General features: G+C 53.0%; 1 protein-coding gene across 7 annotated transcripts; it reads left to right on the forward strand.

The window, feature by feature from the left end:
- Positions 1-276: 276 nt before the first annotated feature.
- On the forward strand, positions 277-26,256 carry MTHFSD (methenyltetrahydrofolate synthetase domain containing). 7 transcript variants are annotated; one of them, XM_082711623.1, is made up of 9 exons: positions 282-340; positions 2,555-3,107; positions 4,070-4,173; positions 5,495-5,608; positions 9,461-9,574; positions 12,224-12,314; positions 15,021-15,133; positions 15,400-15,525; positions 24,463-26,256. In XM_082711623.1, the coding sequence occupies exons 2-9, from the start codon at positions 2,930-2,932 to the stop codon at positions 24,970-24,972; spliced, it is 1,350 nt and encodes a 449-aa protein (XP_082567749.1). In that variant the 5' UTR covers positions 282-340; positions 2,555-2,929; the 3' UTR covers positions 24,973-26,256. The 7 variants fall into 7 exon arrangements, with proteins under 7 accessions (XP_082567753.1, XP_082567749.1, XP_082567755.1 ...); XM_082711629.1 differs by lacking the exon at positions 5,495-5,608 and adding an exon at positions 5,349-5,462 and having other exon boundaries at positions 2,555-2,905; XM_082711628.1 differs by having other exon boundaries at positions 2,555-2,905.

Genomic DNA, 26,256 nt, shown 5'->3' on the forward strand with positions numbered 1-26,256 from the left:
CAGAGAATCCAGGGGCTTCTTCAGCTCGGCAGCCCCAGCGCCTGACAAACGCCCCTGAGAACAGGCGCTCAACCCTCAGCTGCTCCCAAAACAAATGACAGCCCGGGAACCACGTCGGTCTTCCCCGGTCGGTCCCGCCCCCCCGGCCGGCGGAGACGCGTGCGCATGCGCTCCCCGGGCTGTACTCTCCAGGCTTCCAAGGCGACGCCACCGCCCCCCACCCCCAACTATCAGCGCGCAGGCGCGGGGGAGAGCGCGCCAGCGGGTGACGTCACTCCGCGCCGGATTTGGTTTGTGGAGTCGTCGCTCGCTGACTGCGTCGTCATGGCGCTGAAGCCGGGTAAGGGGCCGCGGGAGAGGCGGGCGGGGACCCCCCTGAGGGGCAGGCGGGGGACGGGTGCGGGAGGGCCGCCGGGGGAGGGGCCGCCGGGGGAGGGGCCGCCGTGGACCCACCTGAGGGGCCGCCGGGGACCCCCCGAGGGGCCGCCGGGTGAGGGGCCGCCGGGTGAGGGGTCGCCGGGTGAGGGGCCGCCGGGGACCCACCGAGGGGCCTCCGGGGACCTACCTGAGGGGCAGGCGGGGGCGGGCGCGGACGGGCCCGGGGCGGAGCGGGAACACCGGACAGGCGGGCGGGGGACGCGGAGCGATCTGAGCGGGGCTCGGGGGTCCGGCGGCCGGCGGTCTCGGACCCTGGTGCCGGCAGAGCGGGGACACGGGCGGAAGAGGGAGGGCTGCTTGCCGAGCGCGTGGGCCGCGTGCGGGTCGCGGCCGGTCACGACCGCCACCTGCGAGTCCCGCACTGGCGTCCGCACGGGGCAGCGGGGAGACCGGGGCTCGCGGCTGGTGGCCGCTCAGTCACTGTCCCTTGAAGCGCTGTGCCCGGCCCTGCCCGCGTGCCGGGAGCGTCGGGGCCGCCAGGCTCGGAGAGGAGCCTCGGAGGTGGGTGCGGGCTTGCTTGGCGGAGACGGAGCCCGGTACGGAGCCGGGGCCGGGGCAGAGTCCGGCGGAGCCGGTCCGGCGACACGGGCGCGCGCGTCTGGCCTCCCCGGCTGGCGGCCGTGCGGCGTGCGGACGGACAGACCCGCCGGTGCCGGCCGAGCGCAGCCGAGGTGGGCGGAGGAGGGAGACCTGGGTGACCGGACGCAGCTCCGCGTTGGGGGAGGTGAACAGGCATCGACCGACAGGGCCGGGGCACCGCACCCGAGTCTGTGTCGCCTTTTATTATCTCGCCTATTTCCCGTGTTCTGTAACTTTTCCAAGGGCCAGGACCTGCCCTATTACCACCCGCCCCCCCCCCCCGTGCGCCCCCGGTCAGCATCGCTTTCTAAAGGGGAGTCGCGCAGATGCTCGCGATTGGTGGGTTCTGCAGAGCGAGGGTCCCAACCCCTTGCACTACTCGTGCCCCACACAGCGTCCTGCACGGTGTTGGGAACGTTGTGGCGCCCACGGGTGTTAGTGAAAGTGGTAAATAACCCCGTAGTTGGGCCAGCGTAATTGTGTTTAAAAAGAAGGGTGCTCTGGTTGCTAAAGGGGGCACAGCTGCCTGTGACGGGGCACTCAGCCCCTCCGCGGTGGGGTGTGTTGGGGAGACCGGAGGGAGAGGACACACCAAGGCCGGACAGGCAGAAAGAGGAGGGCAGGTGTGTGGAAGCGGGGACAGCAGCGCTCGAGCCACATTTTGAATCCACAGCGAGGAGGGACGGCAGATGAGGCTGAAGTGGGCAGCGGGGCGTGGTAGGCCAGAGCTCCCTGTGACCCTGTGACGGAGGGATCCCCAGGCAGTGGACCGGGAGGGGACGGGAGGACTTCCTGGAGGTGGTGCTGAAACGGAGCCCTGAAGAGTGAGTTTGTCGAAGGAACAAAGAGCCGAGTAGGTTTGGCAGCAGACGCCTTCCGTGCTGGGGTCCCGGCGGAACGCACAGCCAAGTGGACACTGCTGTCAGCCTGCTCTGGCTGCGCCTTACAGACGCGTGTTCCCGAAGCACCCCCAAACAGCGGTTTTCACTTGGGAGGTGGTGTAGCACTGCCAGGGGCAGGGAGCTCCAGAAGTGTTAGTGGTGGGCTCCAGGGGCTCTGGGGCAGGGCTGCACCCCGAGCAGAGGAGATGTAGGCCCAGCCCCAGGGCATAGGCAGTGGAAGCCTTTAGCTGTTGGCCTGTGTGCCCCAGAACTGCACATGGAGGGTAACACATGGAGGTAAACGGGCGGGTGGCAAAGCGCATGTTAGTAACAAGACTGGAAGCCAGCTACTGCCTTCAGAAGGGGCTTCCTGAGTGAATTTTGGCCTGTCCCTGCGATGGAATACCGGGCAGCCTCACGAAGGGCACAGCCGCGGGCGGATCTGCAAGGCGACTGGCGGGAACAGCAGCGTGCAGGGCAATGTGTGCCGCGCAGCGCACCACACTAGGGAGAGGGCTTGACAGCCAGGGTCTCTGTGCGCCCGAGGGACCTGGAGAAGAATTCGTGAGGAGAAAGGCGCGCGCTGACCGATTGCCCTGGGGGGTGCCGGCAGCAAGGAGAGAGGCTTGTCAGTAGTGTCCTCTGCTTGTTTTCAGAGTCTGCTCATGAAAAAGGAGCTTTCAGAATGGAACTGACTGACATGATTCGAGGCCATACAGTTGAGAAATGTCTGGTTGAGAAGCCAGCTGCCCGCCCCACCGCCCCACCCATCGCGGTGGTTCCCAGCTGTCTCCGGACCTGGGCTGCTCCCGTGGGTCACTTTTCAATATCCAGCCCTCTTTTAAGGGAGACTGAGGACCTGTGAGGTCAGACCTGCCCCTCCCCCCTGCTCAGATGGTGAGAGGTGCCCCAGCCACACACAGGGCACGTAGAACCTCACATCTAACTGCAGCGAGCACCTAAGTTCCCTGGAAAGAAGAGGTCGGCTTTCACTGCCCGCTTCGGAGGTGCACATTCCCTGAGCCCCGTGCATGTGTGTCCCTCCGGTGACTTGCAGATGCCACAGGGTGGGTCGCATTCCTCGGCGCCAGCAGTTAGGGAAGGTTGGTGTTGAGAGTTCACCAGTGAGTGAGATGACTTCACGGGGAGTTTCTTGCCTCACGCTTCTCATTGCCGGCCGCGCGACAGGTCTGTATGAAGACAGCTCAAGTAGGTAAAGTGATATGAAGCAGACTTCAGTTCAGTTGTCCTTTGGAGGATATCCTTTAGGATCAATAGAAATGAAAATTCAGTCCGTATTTTTTTAAATATGTCTTTGGGAAGGTGCTGGCTTTGTTTTTTATCTAACTGGAAGCTGCTTTTCATGGTTCTCCACTCTTAAGAGGAACACACGGCTAATGTAAATTTCATTAAAACTGTTGGAATCCAATAACAAAAGAGTGCTTGTCGACACAAAGGTGCTTCCAAAGTTGGGTGTAGAGGAAGAACTTGCTGTACTAATGAGGGAGGTTGTAATCAATAACCCAAAATAGTAGGTGGTTTGCAAAGCATGTAGGCTTAAGGCAGGTTTTCTGGGTTCACAGTCTGCACACACAAATCATACCTGCATCAAAACTGATTAGAGGGGCACCTGGGCTCAGTGGGTTAAAGCTTCTGTCTCCAGCTCAGGTCATGATCTCAGGGTCCTGGGATCCAGTCCCACATCGGGCTCTCTGCTCGGCAGAAAGCCTGCTTCCCTTCCTCTCTCTCTGCCTGCCTCTCTGCCTACTTGTGATCTCTCTTGTCAAATAAATAAAATCTTAAAAAAAAAACAGCTGCTTAGAGCGAGGATTGCAGTGCCTTGACTGAACAGAATGCGCGTTTCCAGGCAAGACCTGAGGAAAACGGGGGTACGTGGCTCGCTTCGCATTTTGTTCTGCTGCTGCAGGCCAGTAGAGCTAGAGCTAGGGTCAACACCTGGATTATATTGAATTTGCTCTGGTTTTGGACTTCATGTTGTGAGTTTATCACTAACCCTGATTTTTAGCCGCAGGGCTAAGAAGCCCTGGATTGGTCTGACGTGACGGAACACTGAGGGCGCCGCTGGGGCAGGCACCCAACAGCCCCCGGCCCGGGCATGCAGCCGGACTCCTTTCTGCCGCATTAACTAGTTCCACTCTTTGTTGCTGTAGGTGTTTCCAAACAGGACATTCGTCAGCAGATTTGGGACTACATGGAATCACAAAATTTAGCTGATTTTCCCCGGCCTGTTCATCACAGGATTCCCAACTTCAAGGTACTGAAGCATTCCTCAGCACTCAGAGGGAAAACACACTGTTCCTAAATGAGAGAGTTCATAGCGCAGTTACTGTCCAGGCTCATGGCGGATCCGATTTGGGGGCACAGTGGGCAGCAGTGCAGAATTCACACCACTGGCCTGCATGTCCTTTGTGTTTTGAGATGTCCCTCATCTGGGTTCCTTAGTCCTCACTCATGGCCTCTTGCCATTCTGTGCAGGGTTGGCGGGTTGGTCGTGTCTTGCCATGAGGTGATGTTGCAGCTACTGTTGTTGGGGCCCTTTTCTCAAAGTTGGCTCCCTTAAGAACAGCAAGGAATGATGCCCTCTGAGAGGGGGGCCTGGGCCAGCGCCTTTCGAAAGAAGGCAGCCTTGCCGGTTCCTGATAGATGATTCAGGCCTCAGTTTCCCCACTGTTCAGAAAGAAGATAGTCACAGGTGTCTGTTTATGACACTGTTCACAGGAAATAAGTTTGCTTGAATGTGCAAACATACACCGCTCATAATTTCAGCATGCGTGTTTTTCACAGGAAAACCACGGGATTTTTGAAAATACACTGATGACTCTATCAGGCCCAAAGGATGTGTGGCTGATTTACTCGCCATCATCCCCCATTCTGGCTGGACTTGGTCTCCCATGCCTGGCTTCTTGGGAACAAGCTCCCACCCTTCTCTGGTTCTCAGCTGAGCTGGTTCTGAGGCCATCCTGTACCCTTGAAAAACTGTTCTTTTTGGGTGTTTTTATTGCTACTTTGTTTTGCTTTGGTGCTTGTTATCCCCGGGAGGGAAGTGTACATGAAGTACAGGGAAAAAGAGAAAGGTGCACAGAATCAGTAAAAAATGTCTAGAAAGGGAGTTCCGGGCTACTGGTCATGCACTCAGGGTTTAGGCAGTTACTACACATGTGTGTTCATTTTGTGAAAATTCATCAGACTATATACTTTCTACACTTTTTTGGAATATATGCTTTAGTGTGGTTAAAAATAAATTGGAGCTAGCTTTCTCAGCCACTTTCTACCCTGCTGTCCCACACTTCTTCGGGCGATGCTGAGATCTTGTCTCAGACTTCGTGCGCCCCACCTGCCTGGGTGAGATGCTAGACCAATCTGCTCCTGCGTGTCGTGGCCCAGGATCGTGCTGTCTTGTCAGTAATGTGCGATCGCGTTTGAAAACAGGGGGCCTCCCGTGCTGCCGAGCATTTCCCACGCTTGCAGGCGTTCAAAGTGGCCAGAACTATTAAAGTCAATCCTGATGCTCCCCAGACCAATGCTCGCTTCTTCGTCCTCGACGTAAGTGCAACTCTGTCTCTTTGCCTAACTAGGGCTCTTACCTGGCTTGCCAAAACATCAGAGAACTAGAGGTTTTTGCCAGAGCACAGGAAGTTAAAGTGGACCCCGATAAGCCACTGGAAGGCATTCGGCTGCTGGCGCTGCAGGTAATCCCGCTCCCTGAGCCGCTGTCCTGGCCGCTGATAAAACACATCCTCCCGGTGGCTGGCACATGTGTGCGGCTTACATACTTAGGCTTGTGCTTCCGACTCTCTTCCAGACAGAACAGACTCCTGGAGTTGTTTTTTCTAGGAACAGTCCAGAACTCTCTGATTTGTCAGAAGTCATGAATGTTTCTAAATTCAGAGATAAAGGACGTTCACAATGATGACCTTGAGGCAGTCTTTAGTCTGATGTGCTTCCTCCGCATTTAGTCTGATGTGTTTTCCTCAGGGAAAGGTTGTGTTTATTTCCTTTTGCTGCTTTAATATTATAATTCTTTGAGATGTGATAATCCATGAGTAAGAAATATGATGGAATCCCCAAAAATCTATTGATGAGAACAGTGTTTCCTAACTTACATACATAGGCCCCTGCTCGAGGGGGAAAAAAACCACCCCCAGGGTTGCTTTAAATTCAGTAAATTTTTTTTTTTAACTTTAATTTTTAAAAAAATTTTAAAGATTATTTATTTATTTATTTGACAGAGATTGCAAGTGGGCAGAGAGGCGGGCAGAGAGAGGGGGAGAAGCAGGCTCTGCACTGAGCAGAGAGCCTGATGTGGGGCTGGATCCCAGGACCCTGAGATCATGACCTGAACCGAAGGCAGAGGCTTAACCCACTGGGCTAACCAGGTGCCCCTAAATTCACTAAATTTAATAAGTATAATCAGAAAACTTGGTATATATTTACATGCTTGTAGCTCTGATGCAGCGTAAAACCACGATAAACCCGTAAGTTAAATAGAAACTGTACAAGCAGCAGCATCCGTTGTCCGCACTGAGTGACTCCGACAGCTGCTGCTGCTCTGCTGAGACGCCTTGCTGTTGGTGGTGGGCATCCAGATCTTTGGAATTTCTCCTTAATGGCCACGCCTGTGTGGCCAGTCCACTCTCCCACCGCTCCCGCGAGGCCTCGGTCACACAGTGCACCTTGCAGCCTGCGTGGAGAAGGGAATGCCAGGAAGTGATTTTACAGGGAACGGGGCGGGTGTGCGTGTAGGGATCCTCCTCTCCTTCTTTCAAGGATTGCGTGTCGGGGATCATTCTGTTAGCTGATTGCAGTCCAGCCCCAGAGGAGCCTCCCATTCAGGCCCTACTGGAAGCCTTCCCTCTTGCCAGCTGTATTTTCCCAGTCAGTGGTTCACCTGAATGAACTAGAGGAGATAATGGCAGTGGAGAAGAGCCCGAAGTGAGTGGTCGCCTTGTGTGAAGACAAAGCCCTGTGGAAACAGTGCACTCCGTTGTCTCATTTAATTCAGCCAACAACCTTGTAGGAGTGATCTCTGTTCCCAGATGACGTGGAATAAGCTAGACCCAGAGAGGTCAAGTGACCTGGCCAAGTCCCCTGTTCAGTAATGGTGAAGCCGGGATTCCAACCCACACGGACTCTAGAGCCAGCTCTCTGCGTGTATGAGGTTCTTACCTGTCAGCCCATCAGAGCATGGATCAAAGCCTTGGGTGTGTTGGAGATTAGTCAAGATAGCCTGTAGCAGGAGCACGGCCGGGTAGCAAGATGGACTAGCGGGGCCTTCACTGTCTCTTTTATTCAGGGGCAGGAAAGCCAAGCTTTGAGAATCTGTGGTAGTACAGGCTCTCTGGTGGGCACAGGCATATAGTGGTGAAAAAGACAAGAAGACGTATGTGGTCTCTGTGCCCTAGACTACACCTGAGTATAGGCAGGGATCCTGATGCACATGGCCACAGTCCATGCCTGGGGACACAGTGGCCTGTGCTTGGGGATATACAGTATCTCAGGCTCAACCCCAGACCTTCAGTAGGTTTCTAGAGTCTTTTTTTTTTTTTTTTAAGACTTTATTGTTTTCTTGGGCGCCTGGGTGGCTCAGTGGTTAAGCCGCTGCCTTCGGCTCAGGTCATGATCTCAGGGTCCTGGGATCGAGGCCCGCATCGGGCTCTCTGCTCAGCAGGGAGCCTGCTTCCTCCTCTCTCTCTCTCTCTGCCTGCCTCTCTGCCTACTTGTGATTTCTCTCTGTTAAATAAATAAATAAATAAATCTTTAAAAAAAAAAAAAAGACTTTATTGTTTTCTTTTTTTAAGATTTTTTTTTAATTTAAATTTAAATTTTTTAAATTTAATTTTTATTTATTTATTTGACAGAGACACAGTGAGAGAGGGAACACAAGCAAGGGGAGTATGAGAGGGAGAAGCAGGTTTCCCGCTGAGCAGGGAGCCTGATGCGGGGCTCAGTCCCAGCACCCTGAGATCATGACCTGAGCCGAAGGTAGACACTTAACGGCCTAGCCACCCAGGCGCCGCTCCCCCCTTTTTTTGAGAGCGAGAGTGCGTGTGTGCACAAGGCAAAGGGAGAGGGAGAAGCAGACTCCCCGCTGAACAGGAAGCCTGATGTGGGGCTTGTTCCTCAGATCCCAGGATCATGACCTGAGCCAGAGGCAGACGCTTAATCAACTGAGCCACTCTCTGAAGTTTTTTTTTAATAAACACCCTAATGGTGCCTTAAGAACCACTGCAGGTCAACATTTGCCAACCCTGGTTGCACATTGGTACCACCCAGGGAACTTAGAAAATTATCTGTTGCTGATGGTCAGGTCCTGAATCAGATGCTCTGGGTGGGTGTGCACTCCCACTCCCCAGGTGATTCTAAAGTATAAGCAGCTTCCAGAAAAGAGGGAGTGACCAGGATAATGTGCAGTACACCAGAATCTTCAGACTGTGAATGAACCCAAACCTCTTTCACACTCCTCAGGAAAAGAGCACGTGGTCATGACCTGTGTTGAAATATTTCTTCTCTCACGCTTTAAGTAAGCGAGCCTTTGATTTTACAGGTCCTATATTGGTCTCAGGCTGTCATCTTTTGCACAAAACTAAAATATACTCTTTTTACAGATTAGATTTTATAAATTTTACAATTGCCTCATGGCCTGCCCTGGCATAATCTGCAGAGATGCCTGTGGCAGTGGCTCTGGAACTTTCCTGGGCATCAGAATCACCTGGCAGGCTTGTGAAAACAGATTGCTGTGCCTGCCCCCAAGCTTCTGGTCATTTCTCACAGGTGCCCAGGGGCTGCAGTTGCTGGCCAGAGGCCTGCACTTTGCAAGTCCTCACTCTGGGACTCAGAACAAGGTGTTTGGGGACTAAATAGAAGAAAGGGGGCTGTGGACTCAGGTTAATACAAAATATCTACTCTCATGAGTCCTAATCTCTGACGCTGGAACTTTTTGAACAGCAAACTGGTCGTGAAGGCTTGAGACGTAATGCAGGTTTCAAATGGGGGCGCTTGGGGGGCTCAGTGGGTTGAGCATCTGCCTTCAGCTCAGGTCGTGATCCTGGGGTCCTGGGATCGAGTCCCACAGCCGGTTCCTTGCTCTGTGGGAAGTCTCCTCCTCCCTCCTCCTGTGCACCTCCCCCTGTTCCTGTTCTCTCTGAGTAAATAGAGAAAGTCTTAAAAAACAAAACATTGTAACTGTAGTGTGTGATGCTGGGAGGGGAGGACACAGGGAAGTCCTGGCGGAGTCCTAATGAGAACAGGTCTTCATTTGGATTTACTGGTCATTTTGGCCTGTAGTGTTTTTGAGTGCAAGTAAAGTAGAATTCGGGAGTTTGACGACTCACTGCCTCTTCATCCTAAGTGGGTAGGGTAGTGGCCCTGAGTAAGACGGACCGCCGTGCACTATTTAATTGGGTTTGCAAAGGAATCATTTCCTTGGCACACACCAAAAGATGCCAATAATAGTAGTTTGTTTTTGCCCCTGAAATGCTATCATACGCAATAAAATTTTCTGTGTCTAATTTTGTAATTTATTGATTATCTTTTTTTAAAAGAGCAAAAAAACATTGTTGGTCCCAACACCACGACTGAGAACGGGGTTATTTAATAAGATCACACCACCTCCCGGGGCAACAAAAGACATCTTGAGAAAATGTGCCACCTCTCAGGTAAGTGCAGGAGGCCGCCTCACCACAGGAGAGCACGGTTGTCAGCCGCGACTTCTGGTGAGTTAGAAGACGTGAAATACACCACAAAATCGAAATTCGTTTTTCACAAAGCCAGAGAAGTGGAGATGGGAAAGTGTTCAGCAGGCCTGTCAGTGAAGGAGCCAAGGAGAAAACCGTGAGGGCGTGTCTTCCATCTGAGTCACCCACTTTCTCTTTTGTCCCAAGTTAGCAGATTGTGCCCTGTTAAATTAAATTCCCCATTAAAAATGAAAAGTTCTGTGGTGCTCTGGCGCCTTCTGGGGTTAACCTGTGCCATGGTCTGGTGATTCATAGCATTTTCTTAAGTGCCACCAAAGCAGTTGGGGACTCAGGAATTTCCAGAATACTGGGACTGGAAATCACCTCGCCAGTTCTGAGTAATGGCTTTAGTAATTAAGTTCTGTGGTCTTCTTGAGTGTTCACAATGTGGTAAAACTGAAGTTTGTAGATACTACATTAGGGTGCCCCGTGGGGGGATTTGTCCTGTATCTTGCAGATAAAGAAATAGAATTTGGTGACTTTTTTCACACTCCTAGAATAGACCGCAGGTCATTTGATTTCTGATCTATTAGGAATTAAAAATAGGACATCGAGATACTCCTTTTTAAAAAAGATTTTCCACTTAGGTCTGATATTTAAAAATTGTATGTTTATATTGTTATTTATTGATAACCTTTTTCCAAAAATACAGATTGCTACAGCTTTCAAAAGTGTGTGTGATAAAGTAAAACAGTAAAATATATGTAGAAAAAAGTGCGAATGGAAAATTAGAAAAATAAGACAGTCACGGTTCTGGTCGGTGTTCAGAAACGCAAACTGTGTGATCGCGTGCAGTCGGCCACCCGGGCCGCACACGGGAGCTGACATTTCCCGGAGCCGGCAGGGAGTGCGGGGAGCGGCTCACGAGTCGTAGGTTTCGGAAGTACCAGCGCGCCCTGCCCTGGGGTGGTTGAGGTCCAGGTCAGACGTGTCTGAGGGCCCGTCACAGGGGCCTGTGTCGGCCGCACTCATCTGTGTCGCCTTACAGCATCCTCTCCGAAAGGCGGACACCGTAGTGTGTGTTGGCAGCAGTTCCCTGCAGTGCGCCGGCGCCAGCTGGTCCCTTAAATGGACCCCCGCAAGTGTGGCCAGGCCTCCGGGAGAGCCAGGCCAGCTCTCCTGCCTGAACTTCACTAAGGGTTCAGCAGCAGAGTTCGGGCTCTGTCGGCACGTAAGATACAGGACATTTCTGTTTTCTTGATGGCACGGGGAGAGGCTCTTAGGATCACGTCTGTGTGCAGGTGTGGGTCCTGGTGCAATCATTATATCATTATTTACTCTGCCAGAGCTTAGTGGCAGAAATACTGTCCGCGTGTGGGTCAACTCTAGGAGACTCAGATATGGCCTTACTTTTTGGCAGAGAAATCTCTGAATTTGTCCCTTTACAGCCTTTGCCTCCGGCACGTCTCAGCTGCCTTTGTGATCTTGGTGTTTTTGTGTTTATTCTCTAACCCAAGAGTCTTCCAGCAGCCGCCTCCACGGGCACACAGAAATGTTTGTCAGCTGAGTTTTTGTTGAATCAAACCGGACTTTGGGGAATCAGGTTGCTCACGCGCTGTCTGGCCAGCAGAGCAGGTGAAGCCGACTTGGAGGGAGGAGGAAGTCTGATGGACAGTTTTAACACGGGTTTCTGCTCACCAAGGCTGCCAGGCACCAAGCCCTTTAAAACAGGGTTGAGGATGTGGGCGGGCCTTCCCACCGTGGGGCACAGTGGGCTGGTGACTGGTGGCTCCTGAGAGGCCCCAGACCAGCTCTGTGTACTGGTCCCATAAGTGCCTTGTCATGTACTTGTAGACGAGGCATTATACTCTATGCGGTGACCCTCCCGTGCTGGGCAGAGGTCTGTACAGGGGCCTGATTTGGCTCTTCGATTGAACTGTAGTTCTTGTTATCTGAGACTTGTGACCATATTAGCCTCCCTACTCTGTAAATACAAGCCTCCATTCGCTAGTGTAAACGTGTGTACTTTTGGTACATTTTGGCTGAAATAGTCATATTTTGGAAGTGAAGATGCTGCATTTGAAGGTAATAGCCCCAGTATTTTATATGTAATCTGTCCCACACATTAACTGCCCACGTCTTCTGTGCTAAAACGCACTACCTCCGTGATCTCCTTGCCTCCCAGCGCCAGTCTGACGGGGCAGCGGGTGACAGCTCTGCCTTAGAGGTGAAGAAACGGAAGGTCACCTTCCTCCTCTCGAGGTCACAGGGCTAAGGGGGACCTGGACCCGGTTCTCCGTGACTCCTGTACCTCTGGTCTAACCGCTGTGCTCTTCTGCCGCGTGGGAAGAAATGATTTGCTCAGTATTGTAAACTTAACATCTTACTCATTTGTGCTCTCAGTTCCAAGTGGGATCTCTCCTGCGGAAGAAATTTGGGGAAATTATCCTACGATGGTTTCTGAACCAAGGTCTTCCTAAATACCACTTCCATGCTGCATGCTCGCTGTCGGGCGAGTTTGCTTCTCGCAGGAGGTTGACCCAGACCCTGAGTGCGCCTCGCCCGTGAACCGCGAGGTGGGACAGCTGCTCGCTGCCCAGGAAGCATTCAGGCCCCCATCTGTGTCCGCAGGGCGTGAGGAGCTACAGCACTCCCGTGGGCTTGGATTCCAGGGTCCTTGTGGACTTGGTTGTGGTGGGGTCCGTTGCTGTTTCTGAAAAAGGTAAGATTAAAATCAGAAACTCCTTGAGGTGACCTCAGCTTCACACTGACGTGTTCATCTTTTAAATACCGACGGTAAGTAATTTCAGTTTTCTGGACACACGTCTGTCCTCTGAAGCCACTGTATCTCTCATTCGTCTTGAAAAATTAACTCGGTTCCTCACACTCAGTACCTTCACGGGATCGCCATGTTTCTTAGCAGGAAACATAAAGTCAGCCCCTCTCTCTTTGGGTGGTGAGAGAGATTTCCTCTAATCTTGAGCTGCCTGGAACCGGAGCTGGGTTTACTTATAGTCCGTCAGTAGATAATGGAAAGACATTGCTTCTGTTAGGAAGCAGCAGCCTCTGGGCAAACAGGGTGTCCTGAGCCTGCCTGGGGAGGCTGCGCCGCTCAGGCAGGTGAAGCGGGAGGGTGTCCCATGCTGCTGTCTGCCATCTGCCCTCTGCCAAGCCGCCTGGGGGACTTGGGACCCTGGGGTTCCCCTGGGACCTCTGGCTCCTCCGCTGCTCTCTACCCCAGCCCCGGCTCAGTGCTCTCAGGAGACGGTCTGGTTATGCTGCTGCTTATACTGCCCCGGGCTCAGTGGCTTCCAGGACGGGTCAGCTGGTCACAGACCGGGTTCGCACAATGTGGTTGTGCCCCCTGCTGGGAAAGCGCTCCCTTTGCTCCTTCCCTCCAGGAGGGACAGACTCTTCCAAGACGCCCGTCCTTAAAACTGCCCCTTTGGAAATTAACCAGCTAAAGCCCAGATCTTCCTTAAAGAGACGTTTCCAACAGTTTGCGAGAGATGCTCTTAAGTCATTCGTTCTAAACCCCGAGCATCATATTTTTAAATGTTGACCTTTGATGCCTTCACCTGGAACATACAGTGTTTGCCGGCTCTCGCAGTAGAACGTGAGACGCTGTAGCGCAGTGTGCTTTGCTCTCCCCGTGCTCCCAGTTACAACACTTCAGCTGTGTCATCAGGAATGGGTTCCCAGGAGCACATGTTTCCTGGGTGCCTACTGTGGGCCAGGTGTCAGGCCAAGGTGGTGTCTGTCTTGAGCCCATAGTGCCCGGAAGAGCAGACGCAGCAGCTGGACCCTGGTGTGGTGTGCTGGTGCTACACACCCAAGTCAGCACTGACGCTGGGGAGGTGGGGTCAGAAGAGTCACCCTCTTCCCAAATGCCCAGTGTCGGCGTTTGCTTGTGTCGACACACGTCTTGCGTTCTGTGTGTGGGTCATGTTTGTCCTGGTTCTGTTCCCAGGAGAGGCAGCAGCACGTACAGCACTCTGTGCCCTTCTAGAAGACTCCCATCCATTGGGCACTTAAGATGTCGCCAAGGTTTGGTTTTGGCTTTCCCCTTGCAGATCCCACTAAAGTGAGGTGTAGTCTTGTGGTAGACTTTCTGTGTGCCTTCGAGAGCCATCCATGGCATAACTCGAGCAGAGAACTGTCGAACCGAAGCGCAGACTTGAAATCCTGGTGGCAGTTGCTGAACAACCCGCTGTGAGGTGGCCTGCCTCCCATCCCCAGCTCCGTACCTCACCTCTCCCTACGCCCTCTGCGTAGCTAGAATCATCAGACTTCCATGTTGACCGACCCAGTAGTGAGCAGTGGTGGATCATAGGCCGTCTGAGTGGCCTTTAATGGCGAGGGAATGTGGTCATTACTCACTTTTGCCGCTTACTGCCTGCCTCTGCGCACTGTTCTGTCCTTGGCCGTTTCCGCGCTGTCTTTCTCACGGTTATCGGCTTGCATGGTTGTAGGTTGGTAGTTGCAGAAGTAGGATGACAGATGAGAATGTCCGAAAGAGGCTCGGGCAGCGACGCCCTTGGTGGGGATGCTGATGCGGATGTTAAGCGGAAGTTAGAATTTCGGCAGTGTCGTGGGCTTCCTGATGTGGGGTACATCGGCTCTTGTGGGAGCCAGGGCTACTGCCATGTTCCCGTCTTGCTGCTTTCTTACCTGCTCTGTAGCTTCTCATGCACCTTCAGCTCAGCTTCTGCAGCCCCCTCAGGAGTCCTCAGTATGGGACTAGCTCTGCCGACCCGGCCCTCTTCCAGGGACTGCTGGACTTTTCAAAAGACAAGGTGATGTCCTCTTGAAATACGTATCCCTGATTTTAGTTTTTATTTCCTCTCCAGGATAAATTGATTTAAAAGGTTTTGGTTTTAGTGGGAATTTGTTCCTTAATCTTTTTAAAAACTACTCTTGCGGGGCGCCTGGGTGGCCCAGGCATTAAGCGTCTGCCTTCAGCTCACAGCATGATCCTGGAGTCCTGGCATCGAGCCCTGTGTCAGGCTTCCTGCTCGGCGGGAGCCTGCTTCCCCCTCTGTCACTCCCCCTGCTTGTGTCCCTCTCTCACTTCTCTCTCTCTCTCTCTCTCTGTCAAATAAAAAAATAAATAAATAAATAAATAAAATCTTTTTAAAAAACCAAGCTACTATTCATTGCTTTTAAATGTGAGTTCTGCTCACATTAATGCAGGTTCCGTTGCCTTTTGTAACACAACTGAAAGGCTCAAGCTTGGCCTCACCGTGTGCTGACCCCTGTATGTGTGCGGCGTTGGTGTGCCCCCAGGCCCCACTGTTGAGGGCTCCCTGTGGGCTTTCTATGGAAGTTTCTATGGAGGTGCCAGGGACATTGAGTCCAAGTTTCTGTTTCCACTACAACCTGATGAAACATTTCCTCCTGAAATACCGATGCGCTGTGTGTCTCTTAGGCTGGAGAATTGGGAAGGGAGAAGGTTACGCTGATCTGGAATATGCCATGATGGTGTCGATGGGAGCAGTCAGCCAGGGGACGCCTGTGGTCACCATCGTCCATGACTGCCAGGTGCTGCCCATGGACAGGCGAAGCGGAGCTACTGCCATACCCCCGAGAGAGCGGGCGGGGAGGGAAGGAGACAGACACACAGGGACAGACTGGTGTCTGCCTTCATTCCACGTCTGCTGGGACTGGTGGTATTGGCAGAGCTGGCGCTGTCTGGCGGTGAAGCCTTACCCCGTGAGGCTGCTGAGCCCTGTGCTTCTGCCGTGCGGCGCAGTGAGCACAGGATCCACATTCCCCGTTAGCTCCCTCACCCTCTTCTGTCTGACCAGGTCGTCGACATACCTGAAGCGCTGCTCGAGGACCACGACCTAACAGTGGACTACATTCTCACTCCGACGAGAGTCCTTGCCACGGGGTGTGAGCGCCCAAAGCCGACGGGAATCATATGGTCCAAGGTGGGTCCTGTGGCCAGCAGTGGCCCATAGCTCGGAGGCGTCTCCTCTTGTGTGGCATTCTTTGGCAGCTGTCCCTAGGCCCAGCATGTCTGTGCATTAGAATCACCCGTAAGCTTTTGAAAACTCAGCTCCTGCATCATAGTCTCCAGACATGGGCCCAAGAATCTCCTTTGCAAACCTGTGGGATTCTGATAAGCAGCCAGGTTCCAGGTCTCCTGCGGCAAGACAGCAGTTCTCGATGGCAGAAGGAACAGTCCACTCAAGACCAGTGCCATGACACACTGCTGGCCAGCGGGTTTCACCTCTGAGAGCTGTGTTCCGCCGTCCTGGCCACGGCAACCTGCTGTCTAATCAGCTTTCCCATTCTAAGTCCAGCTTGTCTTGCCGTGACCTGGGTCGCCGGGCAGTACCCACAGCCTCCGTAACCCGATGCCTTTGCGACTTCATCTGCGGAACAGTCACAAGCATGCGTGACAGTAGTCTACAGAGGGAGTCCTGTCCTAGAGGCCCACCTGTGGGAAACGGAGAGTCGTGCTTCATCTGGATTGAAGCTGTTGCTCGTGTCTTCCGTTCCTTCAACCCCAATCATCAGAGCTGGAAAAGAGCCTTCCCTTGGCCATGGAAAACCAGTCACATCCACCTCTGAGATGGGCAACAAAGTGAAACACCACGGCACAGTGGGCCTTTCCCACAGATGCCACAGGCAGGTGGTTTTGGGCTGCCTGGGGCCTGTGCCTTCTAGGTTAGTCCTGAGAAAAGCAGAGGAGGAGCATGTGTGACCTAGAAGCGAAGGGACGGGTCTCTCTGAGTGCAGGCGAGTGTCCAGGGGAAGGCAGTGGCACCCTGTGTGAATATTCACATGCCCCTTGGTGTCTTTCAGAAGTTGGGTTCACCTTGGAATTTGGGTCCACAGCTTCCAGGTGGAGGCTGCTCCACCGGTCAGAGGAGCGAAGTGACATTTGCTCACAGCTGAGAGGACAGGTTTGGGGAAGCCACACAAGGGGCTAGTCGCAGTGAGGCTGCAGGTCCCTCGGGGGCCAGCACTTCATACACGAGGGCCGACTGCAGCTCACCTTAGGAAGACGCCGTGTGGTCTCTCCAGGAAGAGAGAGAAAGATGTGCTGCTTTGGGGAATAGCCATGGTTACATCCCGCTGATTTTAACAAAAAACAGCAACAGATGATCTTATAGGTCATGTCAGGTGAGGAGACTCGTGTGTGAGAGGAAACCACATGAACCGGAGGGACCAGTGACACGGCTGGTCATCCTGTGTGCAGCCTCTCGGGCTGGTGCTGTTTGTTGCCATGCCAACCGTCTCATCCTCTTCCTGGAACACCTCATTGCTAGTGAGGCCTAGGCAAGAATTACAAACTTTTAAAATTTTCTCATTTCTCATCTTGGGGTCCTGGGTTCTTTGTTCTTCCAACCCTGGGCCTCCTTTTGCATGAATCATGGGAAAGCAGCGACTTTCTCCGGCCCCTAGGGCTTCTGTTCTGGCCTTGCTGTGTGTGCAGCCAGAGCGAGTTTTCCTCGACACTGGGAAAACCATCCCTGAATTCCACTGAAGATCTGGGGAGGGGCGGGGGCAGTTCGGTGCCGGGCTATGGTATTCTTTTGTATGGAGTCTTGATAGCGTTGACGTATTCTTCTGTGATTTTCTACCCATAGACATCATTGTGTAGGTATTAGAATCCCAGAATTTGCTTCTTATGTATTTCGTTGGAACATATGGCATCACTGTTCCTTCTAAACACTGTAGACGCCTTAGATGAGGGCTGTGAAACACACACGGAATGTGATATATTTTTAACTCGTTCCTACTACACAAAGGTTGTGCAACGCTTGACTCCCTGGCCTTTGTCCCACATTCTCAGGGATGTGCATGGTGTCCCTGTGTGGGGACCAGGCTGCTACGGATTCCGCTGTCGGCTGTAGCTACTTCCAACAGATAGCTTCCTTGGCCCACCACCTGCTTTTCTCTGCTTGTGCCTTGTGGTTTTAAAGATGGGGACCAGGTGATCAGTGGTTTAGAGTGAGCTTAGAAGCCGCAGCAACACGTCTCAGTCACTTTATCTGTGACCTTGGAACACCCTCTGCAAGCCCCCCCTTTGTTAAATTATCTGTGAGGTGGGGTGTTGTCAGTGCTGACCTCACAGGTTGTACCTGCAAAGTGCCTGCTGAACTTGGCCATTTTTGCTGTTGGGGCCATCACAGGTGTGACATGCAAGTAGGTAAGTGTGAGAAATGTCCCTGGACACTGTCGCTGCGGGCAGAATCCTTGGTTACCCTCTGAGTGGTTTACTGAGCCAAGGTGGGGCCTTGCTCGTGTCTCCATGGCACTGTGTTGTCACCGTGTGTCCTTTACTGCCTCTCAGTGAGGGAGAAAAAGACTTTCCTTCCAGAAGGTGTGTCTGCTCTGTTCATGCGGGGTCCTCCTTTCCTTTGGGTGAGCCGTCTGCTGTGCACCGGGTGACCTGTAGAGCTCTGGGGGACTTGGCCATGTCTGAGCTACAAGGCCACATGACTGTCCCACTTGAGAACCTAGCGCTCCCTGAGCTCCGCTCCCCGCTCCAATCCAGCAGGTCAGCAGGGCCGCCCTGGCAACAGGAAGCGCTCTCCCCAGGATCTCTGCCAGGCTGGTGCATGGTGTGAGAGACCTGGCCGTGGGGCGGGCCTTAACCCTCTGGGCAGCACTTCCAGCCCAGCCAGTCGCTACGTCTCTGGGACAGTAACCCGATGTCCCTGCTTGTCGACAGCCATGTGGAAGGTGATCTGCAGTGGCTCAGAAGCCATTGGCCTGCATCCCTCAGCCCTGGCAGGAGTCCACTGACGGTGGCCCAAGTCCTCGCAGCCAGCTTCCAGCAGCTCCCCGCGGCCAGTCAGTTCCAGGTCTGTGAGGTGTCAGGAGTCACGGCGGAGCAGCGAAGCACCTGCTTGGGAGCCTGGCTGCCTGCCGGACCCGCACGAGCTCCTGGAAGGCAGCGGCAGGACGGAGCCGTCTGCGTGGGCAAGGCCCCAGGCTTTCCCTCACACTGCGGTCCCCTCACGTGGCCCCACTGGGCTGAGCCTCTGGACAGCCGAGCCCCATATCTCTTTTACTGCTTTCTGCTGAGCTAGAATGAGGCAGGGAGAAGGTATAAGACTTGCTTCAAGAATTCCCTGGAGATGCGGTCGAGCAGCGGGGTGTGGCCGCAGCTCCGAGAGAGCCAGGGCACCCCTGAGACTGCTTCTTGCCACCAAGGCCACAGATGGAAGGATGGCTTCCCAACCCCCTTGCTCCCCACAGTAAGTGGAAGAGGTACCATCACTGATTACAAAGGAGAGCAGTGGGGCACCACTGACCAACACCTGGATGTCTGCCTTCCTCAGTTACTCTCTCCGTAGTTCAGGAAGTGGGGTTCGGGCAGGGTCATTCCTTTGTGTGCAGACTCAGAGAAGCAAGTTGGGGCACCCACCGCCGTGGGGAGGGACTTTCCCACGTGGTCACCAGGCCCTGTTGATTGACTTGTTGAGAACGACAGATGCCTTGAGGTAAAGGGCTTGGAAAAAGGACCTCTGAGAAATGGCCATTCTCGGACCTTGATCCTGCTCTCCGAGCCCGTATAGCAGCATTGTTGTCTGGAAATGACAGCCAGAGGTGAGCTGGCGCCTACCCACACCTGGGCCAGCAAGTTAGAGCGGCTGATACTTCTGTTTGAAAAGATATGCTGGTTTTGACCCAATAATTGAACTTCTAGGAAGCTGTCCTAGAGAAATACTTAAAAATTTAGATAAGAGATACATGAGTACCCAGCATAATGTGATGCCTTAAAGTGTTCTGACCCGGTAGTTTAAGTGCAGAGAGCCTTTTTTGAGAGTATTTAATGGCATGAGAAAGCATTGATGGTATAATAAATACTAAGTGGAAAAAGCACAGAGTATGAATTTATACATGTTTGGTATATTATTTTATATTCATTATGCTAAAACATGTATAGAAAAATGATGGAGGGGTGCCTGGGTGGCTCAGTCAGTTAAGCATCGCCTCTTGATTTCAGCTCAGGTCAGGACCGCAGAGTGATGGGATGGAGGTCCCCTGGGCTGTGTTCCGGGGTGGCGCTTGCTGGGATTCTCTCCCCTGTCCCTATACCCCTCCCCCCACCAAAAGAACAAACAGGTGAAGTGTATCCGAACATTAACAGCAGTTCTTTCTGCAAGCTGGGATTTCAGATTTCTTTTCGTTGTTTCCTAAATTGCCCACAAAAAGAATATACTTTAGTAGTCAACACTAGTCAGTAGGGAAAGCAGGACATTTGAAACCATTCCCCAAGGTCAGCCTTCCACCCAGGCGTGTTTGCGTCGGGTTCCACAAGGAGCCTCTGTTCTCTGCATACTCCTAACTGGTAAAAACCAGAAGCCAGGATGGAAGATGGTTAAACGTGTACCAGCTCTTAGAAGTCATGGGCTCGTGCATGGCGGTGACACAGGACTGTCCAAGCTGCGTGTGCCAGGCCCATTCCTGAGTGTGAGGTGGGCTGCGCGGGCTGCTCGTCCCCCGTGGCTGACACTTGGTGTGGAACTGAGCCTCGAGCTGCCGGGCATGAACTCGTCCCACACTTGGCCCTGAGCTGGCCCAGCAGGAGGGGACCTTACTGCTCCAGTGGGCCTGTCTGTTATGCTGCCCCTGCCCCCTGGAGAGCATCAGGCAGGCAGGAGCTGGCGTTTGCAGCTGGAAGCTGGTGTCTTGTGGTGACAAAGGTTTTGAAGTCATCATGTATACCAGGAAGTAAAGGGTTTTTCTTTTTCTTTCTTTTAAGATTTTATTTGTTTATTTGACAGACAGCGATCACAGGTAGGCAGAGAGGCAGGCAGAGAGAGAGGAGGAAGCAGGCTTCCCGCTGAGCAGAGAGCCCCATGTGGGGCTCGATCCCAGGACCCTGGGATCGTGACCCGAGCGGAAGGCAGAGGCTTAACCCACTGAGCCACCCAGGCGCCCCTAAACAGTTCTTCTTAGTAACTTCCATGGCCACTTCCAATAGAACCATCGCCCTGATGGTGCGCATGGTCTGAAGCAATGGTGGTGTGTGGTCATTGCTGGTCCTTCAGCACCCACAGTCAAAGCATAATTCTAAAGGACTAATGTCATAGGGGCTTTTTAGTAAGTGACATGTTTGACCAACTATGTGCAAAAAGTTGTCTTAAATGAGTCCTGTTGTCATTAAGAGATGCTCTAACTGGAAAGCAAACACGTGCTGCCCAGGCTTAAATGGCATCTGGATGACGGTGCATTCAGTGGCTTTCCTGCAAGCTTACTCTAGAGAATGATTTCGCCTTGGTCTTTTGAAAGTGCTGGATCTAAGAGTATTTTCACTCAGTGAATGATAAGCACTAGTCTCACGCAAGACAACTAATAATTTTGGTGAAAGTTCTGTTTCACGTTAGAAATACTAACAGTGTTCCTGGTTCTTTGCCGGCAGCTGCTCAAGCATGTCCTGACATTTTAGAATGATAGGGATTCTAGATATCATCCCTCCCAGTCTCTGGATCTTCTGGTCAAGTAAAGCGAGAGCCAGGAAAGGCAACAGGTTCACGATTATGAAGCCGGTGGGTAGTGGAGGCAAGATTAGGGCCGGAGTCTCATCCTGGGTTGGCCACGGGTGCCTTGAGAGTGAGATTCCTGCTGTGTACTGCAGTTAGCTTGTATTTCCAGGGAATAGGATTTTTCATTTAATCTTTAAAGAGAATGTATATTTATAAATGACATCTGTAAGTGTAAGAGAAGCGTGGTTGTAGCATATTAAAAAATCATATTTCGTCTGTTACTATGGAATGGAATAGTTACAGAAAAGCAGAAGTAGTTTTTTTATGTTTGATTAACAGGCAGAATCTTTCATTTCACAGGGCACACTTACAGAAGGTAACAAATGTTCCTAATTGCTAGCCAGGAAAAACAGCGCGGCCCTGCCGTGGGCCGTCCTGAGCGTGAAGCCAGCCGGTTCAGTTGGGGCACAGAGGCCTCTGTGTCAGCGGAGGGAGCGGCGTCGGCCCCAGCCACTCCGCAGAGAGCACAGAAATGGCAAACAGCTGGGAAAGTGGCGAAAGCCACCTTGTGGACAGGGAGGTTTTTCCATTTAGAACTTGTGGGCACAGAAGCATGAGCTGACATTAAGCTTTGTCATTCCTTACCCAGAAAACATCCTGCTCTTGAGATGAGCAGTTTTACGTAAAAGTGACGCATTTGGCCATTTCCATTTCTAAAGATGAGTCTGCGTGTGTGTGTGGCGGTGCTGTAGACTTAGTTCATAATCTGTGCATGGTTAAATCATTTTGTTGTTCAGCTGATTACAGTTTGTCCGTGTGCCAGCTCGGGATAGAGTAGCCGCCTGTGCTGTGCAAAGAAGGACGTATTTTTGCTCCCCACGACACACGGTAGATGTCTGCTGGGAGAGTGTGGAGCCTTGCCCCCTGGGCTGGGTTTCCTGAGAACACTAGCTTTGGCCCGAGGGAGCCCCGTGGTTCCACCAGGCAGAAACACATGGGGGTTTTAGAACTTAGGGCGGTCACCCAGGCAAGAGAGCTGCGGGTGGGTACTGGAGGAGGCGTGGTGTCTGCCAGGGTTTTGGCCTTGCTACTCTTGCCTGCTGGTGTCACAGTGGAGGGACATTCAGTTTTTCCGTAAAAGAATGTAGTCAGTTCCTCTGATTGTAATGGCAATTTTAAATTTGATCATCCTTTCTAATTACTAGATCCTAGTAACTTAAGACATCCTTAAGAATCTCATTATGACCATTTTAGGGGCAGCCGGATGGCCTAGTCAGTTAAGCATTCCATTCTAGGTCTCAGCTCAGGTCTTAGTCTCAGGGTTGTGAATTGGAGCCCTGAGCTGGGCTCCATGTTGGGCATGGAGCTTACTTAAAACAAAAAAGAATCTAATTATGATCAGTTTAAATCTGTTTTGAAATAACTCTGAAAGGACAAAGGAATCTGAACTCTTGAAGAAGGTGGAATTGGGGTGTGGGCTGGAGTTTGGTTGGCTAGACTTAGGTCATTTTTAGGATTCTTTGGGACCAGAGCCTCTCAGGGTACTGGCCCGTGAGCTTAGTCATCTTTGGATGAGTCAGTTCAAAAGAATTGCAGAGAGTCAAGTGGAAGAAAACTTCCTTTTGCTTAGCAAAGAGTTGTTACATCTCCTGCACATTTCCATGGTGCAGACATGGTTTCTGTTTGTTTCTCTGCGTCTCAATAATGGGGAACATTAGAAGGAGTAGGTCTTTCTTTGACCAGTCCTTGGCATCCGGGCATCTGTGTGCTACTCTGAAGACCCCAGTAGACAAGAGCCACCTGCAGAGGCTTCTGACGTGGCCGTGCTGGGAGCAGGGGCACTGTCCATTTGGAGAGGGCTCGGAGCCAGGGGAAGGCTGTGACAAGGTGGAGAGTGTCATCCACTTAGTGCTAGGAGAGAGAACCAGGTACTGTATTAATGAGGATCAGGAGCCTTAACATTTGTGAGAAGGTACTGGAATCGACTGTTTTTTGGTGTTTAAGTTTCTCTGGCTCTTCCTCTGAATCACTGATCTTTCACTTGGGGCCTGTGTGCCTCTTGTGGTTTGGGGATCTCTGAGCAGAGTTCGGGAAATTGCACCCAGAATTGCTGGGGACTCGCTCCCGGGGACTTCTGCAGAGCCAGCTTCTGCAGAGGTCTCTGACTCTCTGGCAAGGGTAAGAACCATTACTCCAGTTACAGATGGTGCAGAGAACAAGAACCCTGTTATTCGTTAAGCTCTTTGTTTTTAGACGGAAGTTTTACCTGTCTAACTCCTGTGCTGATCTGTATTCTGACATAGCCATGTTTGTGGGAAGTCCGGTGTTTGGACCATTGCCCGCCTCTTAGTAATTGGCCATTCATAGGGTTTGTGCCCTAATGAAGGGCAGAAAGCATCTCTGAAGAATGAGGATTGCTAAGAAGGACTAAAATGGTGCGTTGCTGTGTCTTTTCTGCCATGCGATTCCTCAAGTGACAGAAGACCGGTTCTGCCCGGGCTCCACTCTCCTGGTTCAGCCTAACACACAGGGCCATGCCATGTGTGGCGGCTGCACCGGGCTGGGACCGTCAGCCTGCACACTGCAAGCTGGGTCCGGGCAGTCCCTGTGCACGCAGGCCCCACTTGTCAATCCCAGTTCTCAAGGACCAGGAACCACCTCATGTTTTGAGGTTCTTCTACCGCCTCATTTGTTGCAGGTTCCCAAAAAGCCAACATTTCCTTCGTATAGGAATTCCGTGCATCGAGACTTAACGTTTTTTGGAGTGTTAGCTGGTAGCTCAATGACCTGTTGCTGGAAAGCATTTTCCAACGTGGTGTTCTATTTCAGATCTGCCTTGTTTCTGCATTTCCAGTGACACCTTGAGAGGCTTGGTCCCTGAGAAATGCTCCTCCAGTGGAGGTGGGGAGAAGGAGGCGGCCTGGGTGGCTCGTTGAAGACCCTTCCCACCCAAGGCATCAGTTGGGAGGACAGGGCAGGCAGCAGAAACCCCCGTTATTCTGGAGGTCAACCAGGCGCACTGCCCCTTGTGGCCGGGGAGCCTCCTTCCAGTAACGTCGCTTACTGTCCCTTCTGCATAGGAGGCCTTTGGTTTTCTGCTTCCTGGGCCTCTAGGAGGATAAAGAAAACCATTCTCTCTGCCAGCTGCCGTGGCGTGTCAGGCACAGTGCAGAGGAGACAGTCCAGAGTGGCTCTGGGGACCCCAGATTGACTTCAGCTGGGGCGGCGTGGGGTCAAAGTGACTGATTAAGGCCAAGGGGTCTTGCTTCTCAGAGGGCCATGTTGGACCAGTGGTGCAGCGTGGCAGGCAGACTGCTTGCCTGAGGAAGGCAGCGGCCCCTGTGCGGTCCGAGTTTTCTTCCCTCCTGACCGAGTGTAGACACGCAGAGAACAGCTGGAACTGCTTTGCTTTTTCAGATCAGCTCTGAGGTGATGGGGAAAATCCCCATACTCAGAAGCCTTCGTTGCCGAGAGAGGCAGGCTGGGAGAGATGTCACCCTTCAGGACGAGCCCCGGCACCTTCTGGGAACCGGCAGCCAGCAGCCACCTCCCCTGAGCACTGTCAGAAGACACCAGGACCCACAGCAGCCAGAATCCTGTTCCGGGCAGAGGGAGGATGGGCCTTCTAACACCGTTTTCATCGGGAACCTTCCACGGGGCACCCGAGTGAGTGAGCTGAAGAGAGCCCTCCGAGAACTGGGCACGGTCCCCCAGAGGCTCACGTGGCAGGGGCCACAGCGCAGGGCCTTCCTCCACTACGAGGCCCCCATCTCAGCCCAGCAGGCTGTCTCCTGCTTGCAGGGCCTGCGTCTGGGTGCTGCCACCTTGAAGGTGGCGCTGGCCAGGCCGCAGAGGGCCGGAGACGTGACAGGCAGCTGTGCGGAGGAACCATGCCCTGACCGTCCCTCAGCTGTCTCCGACCTGTGATGTGCTGCCCTGGGTCCTGTGGAACTTAAGGAGCCTGTGCAGCGGGGCTCAGAGCGTTGCCGCGTGAGCCGTTTTGTGGTCGGTCCTTTCCAGGACGTGCCAGCCTTCTGTTACTGCCTGCGGTCTGCTGGTGAGAAGGAAGGTAGCCATCGCGCGCTGCCGACTTGTCCAGGCCCGGCTCTGTCTGTGCTTCAGCCTGCCTGCTGGTTGTTAGAGCCGCGCTGGTCGCTCTGGGAGCTCAGAGGCCGCGGGGAGCAGAGTGAGTGACGAGCAAGTGGGGGTAGATGGTGGCCGTGGTTAGGAGCGCCTGTGCTCTGGCTTTGGGAGGGGGAGGTCGGGGAGCAGGCCCCAGCAGGGATCAGGTCTGAGCACGCCCAGCTGTCCTTGGAGCCTCGGTCTGGTGTAACTGCCGGGGGAGAGCTCTGTTCATACTGCAGAATCCAAGTTCCCTGGGTGCGAACTGCTGGTCACAGCTCAGTGCTAGTGTCCGCGACGGAGAGCCGGTGTGATGTGCGGGTGGCGGGCAGCTCCCCTCCGTGCCCTCCTCACTTCCCAGCCTCCTGCCGTCTCTGCGTGGACTCCCGCGCTCCGCGCTATCTTGTAGGAGACCCTGGTCATGGAGAGAGCTGTCCCGGCCTTCCTCACAGGCAGGGACAGAAGCGCTCACACCTGTTTGCCCAGGGCCTGAGGTTTCTTGGGGTTTCCCTCCAGGTCTCTGTTCCTAAAAAACAAAGCTGGATTTTTGATTTTTGAACGACGCTTCCTTTACAAGTGATTTTGCAGTTGATACAGGACCAAAAGTCAAATGAAGCATTTAAGTGGCAAAATTTTAATTTTTTTTTACCAGAGGGTCTTACTGAGCATGTTTTAAGCACAGTCATAGCTCAAGGGTGTATGCCTTGCTCATACTTTCAATAAAACCTCAGGGCACTATCTCCCTTTGCAGAAGCACTTTGTCATTGGTTTTACATGAAAATACTGTGCAGATGTCAGAAAGAAAGTCTGCCCTTAGATGGCTCACTATGTGCAGCCTCCTTTCCCCAGGCATCGTGAGTGAAGCAAATGGCAGAAATAACTGAAAAACAAGGGGTGCCTGGGGGGCTCAGAGGGTTAAGCCTCTGCCTTCCGCTCCAGTCGTGATCTCAGGGTCCTGGGATCGAGCCCCGCATCGGACTCTCTGCTCAGGGGGGAGCCTACTTTCCCATCTCTCTGCCTCTCTGCCTGCTTGTGATCTCTCTCTCTGTCAAATAAATAAATAAAATCTTTTTAAAAAAAAAAAACAAA

Source organism: Mustela nivalis, assembly GCF_964662115.1.
Source record: "Mustela nivalis genome assembly, chromosome: 18".
NCBI classification, from domain to species: domain Eukaryota; kingdom Metazoa; phylum Chordata; class Mammalia; order Carnivora; family Mustelidae; genus Mustela; species Mustela nivalis.

Excerpts from the sequence above, each read along its gene's own strand:
- MTHFSD (XM_082711623.1), top strand. The coding sequence starts at position 2,930 with ATGTGTGTCCCTCCGGTGACTTGCAGATGCCACAGGGTGGGTCGCATT. Across the intron at positions 15,134-15,399 it reads CCATCGTCCATGACTGCCAG|GTCGTCGACATACCTGAAGC; the intron begins GTGCTGCCCATG and ends CTGTCTGACCAG. Across the intron at positions 15,526-24,462 it reads CGGGAATCATATGGTCCAAG|ATCAGCTCTGAGGTGATGGG; the intron begins GTGGGTCCTGTG and ends TTGCTTTTTCAG.